The 6,405-nt window shown below is 58.2% G+C and overlaps 1 protein-coding gene across 1 annotated transcript; it reads left to right on the forward strand.

The window, feature by feature from the left end:
- Nucleotides 1-268: 268 nt before the first annotated feature.
- On the forward strand, nucleotides 269-3,870 carry LOC124519593 (C-type lectin domain family 10 member A-like). The gene is made up of 10 exons (XM_047089944.1): nucleotides 269-464; nucleotides 1,121-1,215; nucleotides 1,782-1,898; nucleotides 2,175-2,270; nucleotides 2,370-2,441; nucleotides 2,524-2,595; nucleotides 2,750-2,836; nucleotides 2,934-3,085; nucleotides 3,342-3,448; nucleotides 3,576-3,870. Exons 2-10 carry the CDS (start codon nucleotides 1,149-1,151, stop codon nucleotides 3,727-3,729), a joined length of 924 nt encoding a protein of 307 aa, XP_046945900.1. The 5' UTR covers nucleotides 269-464; nucleotides 1,121-1,148; the 3' UTR covers nucleotides 3,730-3,870.
- The last annotated feature ends 2,535 nt before the right edge of the window (nucleotides 3,871-6,405 follow it).

The raw sequence follows: 6,405 nt of genomic DNA on the forward strand, positions 1-6,405 counted from the left end.
TGCCAGGACTTGGTGAGATTGAGCAAGACCAGAGATGCGCTCCTCTGGACCCAGCTGCGCACTGATGGAGACGGGTTCTGGGAACTTTAGATGAAGGAAGCGAAAGGGGGCGTGGGCGAGGAGAACCGACACACTGGCCTTTGGACCTGCTGGTCTGGCTCCCCTCTCCCGAATGGTGAAAATGAGGAAGTCAGGGGGGCTTAAGAGGAGGGGACAGGGAGTAGATACACCCCAGAGGAGGAGGAGAGCGGACCTGCCCCGTATCCAGCCCCTTCCTCGCGCAAGCCTTCCAATCCCTTCCCCACTCCGGTCGGGGAAACGGGAGATCCCAGCTTAGAGTCTCCTGGGCTTTGGCACACAGACACCGGCAGGACTCTGGTCGCGTAGGTGACCCCCACTCGGAATCTCCAGGATTTCGTGTTTTCCAACTCTGGGCATTGCTGCGCAAGGAGTTCCAGACGCAGGTAACCAGCCTGGCACTTAGGGGAGACCAAGAAATGGTAAGGGACAGCTTGGGGATTCAGTGGCCGAGGGGAGGTTTTACACTCTATTCCCTTCCCTGGGTTGGGCTTGAAGTATGGGGGGGCCGAATCTCAGGCAGACTCAGCCCCGTTCCAGCCCCCACCCCACCGCGGCCCTAACCGCGGCACTAACCCCAGCTTCCCCTTAAGCCCCAGCCCCAGCCCCAGCTTGGACCTCAGAATCAACTGGAATCTTAACACCAGCCCCTTCCCAAAGTTGACCCTGACTCTGTTTCCAGCTTCAGCACCAGGCATAGGCTCAGCCACATCCCCGACCCCAGCCGGCAGGACGTGCCCCTCGGTGCCAGCCCGGCATCGGCCCCAGTCCCAGCCAGTACTGCATTTAGCTCCTACTTTACCTCCTTCCATCCCCAGCTCAACGCAACCCCGCCCGACCCCCAGTCCCGACCCCACGTCCAACCTCGCCCACAAACCCAGAACCGGGCCCAAGCCTCTCTCCGACCCTGGGCGCGCCCTCAACCTGAGTTCACCTCTTCCTTGGACTCTGGGCCTGACCTGGGCTCCCACCGAGTCCCAGCCTCCCCGCTTCGCCCCAGCTCCTGCCTCAACCTGGCCCCCTGGCCCTGCTTCCCTTTCAGCCCCGGTAGCCCCAGCGTTGGTCCAAACATGTCTACGCAGTATGAAAAGTTCCAGCATTCGGAGACAGAGAAGCAAAGTCAGGGGTCCAGAAACGGTAAGAGGGATGGGGAAATGTTCCCTCCTTCAATACACTCTTCAGGGGTAGAGGGTTTCTGCTGTCATACCTGCACCCCTACCGTGTGTGGGCTGCAGGGGGGCCCCCATCCCGAGGGGGTCCGGCCCCAGCCTCTGGGGACCCCAGTGTGAAGACAGGGACAGAGAGGGCCACAGGGGGCCCGGATCCCTCTGCTCTGGAGGAGGCCGTGAGGGTTAGCATCGAGGGAAGAGTATTTGGGTTCAGAAGGAAACCCACCTGTGAGCCTGGTGGGGCTCCAGCTCTCTCTGGGTCCTTCTGCCCCTCCCCCAACTCTGACAGCCTCTTGCCCATCACCGTCCCCCTCCATCTGCGGGTCCTTGTGTCCGTGCGTCCCCACGGAGGCGCGAGGGGCCCAGGTGACTGAGGGCTTGGGCTGGTCCCTGAGGGGTCAGAGGCCTGGGCGCACCCCGCCCCACATGTCCTGCCTCGGCCTCCCAGCATTACCCGCGACAGCCCTCATCCCTGACTGGTCCCTGGGCCCTCTCCTCCTCCCTGTCCCGCCCTGACGCCCTCTCCCCTCGCAGGGCCGCCTCCGGCTCTCCACCACCTGCAGCGGCTCTGCTCCGGCCCCCGGCCCTTCCTGCTCTCCCTGGGCATCAGCCTCCTCCTGCTGGTTGGCATCTGTGTGATCGGATCCCAGAGTGAGGGGAGCGGCGTGGGCAGGGAGGAGAGAGCTCACGGGGGTGGGGGTGGGGTGGCGGCGGTGGGGTGGCCGCTGGCTCTGTCACTTGGTGCGGTTGGCCGAGTAGCCCAGTGGCCTAACCCCTCCAGACCGGGACACCGGATAACGATAGGGCCCGTCCCTCTGGGTTGGGTCATGTGAGGAGACGGCGGGACGGTGCGCGCGGTGAGCCCACTGGCTGCCGGCTCGCAGAGGGCCTGATAAATCCCAACATGCTTTGTCCCCTCCCCATCAGATTCCAAGTGTCAGAGGGACCTGGTGACCCTGGGAGCCACTTTCAGCAACTTCACCTCAAGCACTGTGGCCGAGCTCCAGGCCCTGAACGCCCAGGGTGAGCCTGGCACACGGAAGGGGCTCCATGGGGGCGGGGGCGGGGGTGGGGGAGGGGGTCCCGAGCACCGAGTCCTCCCCCCCCCCACGTGTCCTCCAGGCGGCAGTTTGCAAGAAACGACAACGTCTCTGAAAGCCGAGGTGGAAAATCACAAGCGGGAGCTGCAAGCAGGTGAGAAGCCGCGGCCCCGCGGGGGGAGGGGCGGGGGTGGGGGTGGGGGGAGCGGCCTCGGTGCTGACCCCCTGCCCTGCAGCCCGCAGCCTGAACGACAAGGTGTTCGCCCTGGAGAGCAAGCTGGAGAAGGACCAGCGGCAGCTGCAAGCAGGTGGGGGCCCTGTCCCCGTCGCCGGGGCGTGGCGCGCACGCGGGACAGGGCGCAGAGGTCCCTAGGCTGGCCCGCGCGGGGACGCCTGGCTTCCAGGGGCTCGCTGAGCCCCCCCAGGCGCTGCCCCCGCTGCCCACCTGTGTGTGTGTCCCAGATCGTTCCGATACCCTCGCTCGAGTCCAGCAGCTGGCCAAGGACCTGAGGACCCTGACCTGCCAGGTGGCCGCTCTCAAGAGCAACGGTGAGGGGCGTGGGGGTGCTGCGCCCCATTTCCTGCTCGTCCCCCCACCCCCACCCCTGGGTGGCATCTCAGACCCTCCCCGCCCCCCGCCCCTCAGGCTCTCAAAGTACCTGCTGCCCCGTCAACTGGCTGGAGTTCGAGGGCAGCTGCTACTGGTTCTCGCGCTCCGGGAAGACCTGGCCGGAGGCCGAGAAGTACTGCCGGCTGGAGAACGCGCACCTGGTGGTCGTCAACTCCAGGGAGGAGCAGGTGAGCGCCTCAGTGCCAGGGTCCCCTTGAGGGCAGCGGTTCTCAACCTCGGCCGGGCCGTCGGCATCCCCGAGGGGGCTTGGTTGAGCTCTGTCACCCACCGAGCCGCTCCCAGAAGTTTCATTGGCCGGGGGCATCGGGGTAACCGTCCCCAGTGTCCCCCAACGGGCTGAATGGACACGTCAAGTTCAGAACTGCGAGTCCAGGGAGTTGGCTGGGCTGGAGAGAAGTCACCCTTGCCCTTCTGTCACCCCAGAACTTTGTGCAGGAACATATAGGCTCCTTACACGCCTGGATGGGCCTCAGTGATGCCGAAGGAGCCTGGAAATGGGTGGATGGGACGGACTATGAGACCAACTTCAAGTGAGTGCGGCCTGGCTTTCTGTGCCCCTCTGCCCCCTTCAGCTCCTGCCCCTCCGGGGTCTGACCCTCAGTCCCTTGTCCCCGAGCCTGGGTTCTGGGCCCTCTGGCCATTGTCCTCTCTCTGCAGGAACTGGAGGCCGGGCCAGCCGGACGACTGGCATGGGCACGGGCTGGGCGGGGGCGAGGACTGTGCCCACTTCCACCCCGACGGCTGGAACGATGACGTCTGCCAGAGACCCTACCGCTGGGTGTGCGAGGCCCGCCTGGGCGTGGCCGGCTAGCGCGGTGGCCGAGCGCTGCCTGCGGGCCACCCGGCCACCAAGCTGCAGGGAGTGGGAGGGGGCCTTCCCCTGAGACCCCTGATAGGACCCCGTGGGACAGGACTGAGCCCTGGGAGTTTGGGTCACTGCCACCGTTTTGAATGTTACCCTCCTTGGTGTTCAAAAGACCATCTAGACTTCCTTCAGGTGTTTGTTTGTTTGTTTTAATTTCAGCTTTACTGAGGTATAATCGACCCACCAAACTGCAAGGTATTTGAGGTGTGCATCATTGCGATTTGATATTCGTATACACTGTGAAAGGGTCCCCCGTGTGGTTAATCCCCTCGTGGATCCATCGCGCGTGCGCGTGTGTGTGTGTGTGTGTGCACACGCGAGAACACGCGAATCCTACTCTCTCGGTAAATCCCAATTATACGATAGTGTTCACGACTAGTGACTGTGAGATCCTCAGACCTTACTCATCCCGTAGCTACAACTTTGTACCCTTTAACCAACCTCTCCCTACCAACCACCTCACTCCCCAGCCCCACCAGCCTACTCTCTGTTTCTATGAATTTGATCTTTTCTTTTTGTTTTTTTTTTTTTTATTTTTTTTTTCAATGTTTATTTATTTTTGGGACAGAGAGAGACAGACCATGAACGGGGGAGGGGCAGAGAGAGAGGGAGTCACAGAGTCGGAAACAGGCTCCAGGCTCCGAGCCATCAGCCCAGAGCCCGACGCGGGGCTCGAACTCACGGACCGCGAGATCGTGACCTGGCTGAAGTCGGACGCTTAACCGACTGCGCCACCCAGGCGCCCCTTTTTCTTTTTGTTTTTTGATTCCACATATAAACGGTACCATGCGGTATCCGCCTTTTCTCTGGTTCATTTCACTTTGGCGGAACGCCCCCAGGGTCTATCCCTATTGTTGCAAACGGTCGGCTTCCCTTCCTTCTCACAGCTGAACACGGTTCCGTTGTATTATCTACACCACATCTCTATCCGTTCATCCGTTGACAAACATGCAGGCTGTGTCCATATCTTGGTTATTGTGACGAACGCTGCGGTGAATATGGGGGTGCGGATATCTCTTTCGTACTCTGTTTTCATTTCCTTTGGGTATATGCCCAGAGGTGACACTGACGGATCACGTGGTCATCCTATTTTGAATTTTTGGGGGCAACCGTCATCCTATTTTCCACGGTGGCCTGCACCGATCCACATTCCCACCAACAGGGCACGACGGTCCTCTTTCTCCACAGCTTTGCTGACGTAAATTTTTGTGTTAAACCTTAAAAATCAACCTTATCGAGATATAATCCTCACGCGATATAACACACCCACTTAAGGAGTAGAGATGACTTCTGAAACATGTAAATACCTCAGTAACTTCCATGCAATCCAGGTGCAGAGCATGTCCGTCAGCCCAAAGTTTCCTTACGCCCCGAGCCTGCTTCCTTTATCTCCGGGTGCTAATATTTATGATCTGCTTTTTTTTCTCTATTGATTGGTTTCGCCGATCCTAGAATTTCACAGTATATTGTTTCGTGAAGCCATATGTATTCCATATTGCCTGATTTTCAGCAAACTTTCTTTTTTAATTGTTAAAACTTGTTTATTTTTGAGAGAGAGACAGAGACAGAGACAGAGCACCAGTGGGGGAGGGGGAGAGAGAGAGAGAGAGAGAGAGAGAGAGAGAGACATAGAATCCAAAACAGGCTCCAGGCTCTGAGCTGTCAGCACAGAGCCTGATGTGTGGCTCGAACCCGGGGACAGTGGGATCATGACCTGAGCCGAAGTTGGATGCTTAACTGACTGAGCCACCCAGGTGCCCCAATCTTTTTTTTTTTTTTCTTTTCGATGTTTATTTATTTCTGAGAGAGAGAGCGGGGAAGGGGCAGAGAGAGAGAGGGAGACACTGAATCCGAAGCAGGCTCCAGGCTCCGAGCAGTCAGCACAGAGCCCAAAGTGGGGCTTGAACTCACGGACTGTGAGATCATGACCTGAGCTGAAGTCGGATGCTCAACGAACTGAGCCACCCAGGTGCCCCTTCAACAATCTTAAAATAGCAAAATGGAGAAAGTTAGGTGAGGCCTTGGAGAGTCCTATGTTATCGTAAAATGGCATTTCCTTTTTACATACAGTTGAGTTCAATTCTTTTCTCTTGCTTAAAAGCTGCATAAACCTAGGGTGATAAAAAAAAAAAAGGCAATTATTTAATTTCTTTGAAGAGCCCAGAGTTGGGGAAATGTTGCTTAGATGCCCAGGTGTATTGGTTAGCTATTGCTGTGTAACATCCATCCCAATGCTCAGTAGCTTAAAACAATAAACATTTATTATAGCTCGTGAGTCTAGAGGTCATCTGGATGCTTTCTGGTCTGGCCAGAGTCGCCTCACGCCCATGTCTGACATTTGGTTGGCTCTGGGCTGGGACAGCGTGGACGTCTGGATCGTGTTAGGCTGGTCTGGGCTTCTTGGCACAGTCTCTGGGCTGGTTTCAAGAGAGTAAGCGGAAGAGTACGAGAACTCTGGACTCTCAGTTCTGGAACCGAAGCATCACTTCTGTTTCAGGCTATTGGCCAAAGTAGATCACAAGGCAGCCCACGTTCAAGGAGGTGGGAAATAGGGCTTTTGATTGAAGGAGCTGCAAATCCTATCGTAGAGAGGACAGATAACCGTGATGGGCGGAGATTGCT

Source organism: Lynx rufus, unplaced genomic scaffold (genome assembly GCF_022079265.1).
Source record: "Lynx rufus isolate CCGP_SWC_20201006 ecotype Redwood Valley unplaced genomic scaffold, mLynRuf1.p SCAF_28, whole genome shotgun sequence".
In the NCBI taxonomy this organism is placed as follows: domain Eukaryota; kingdom Metazoa; phylum Chordata; class Mammalia; order Carnivora; family Felidae; genus Lynx; species Lynx rufus.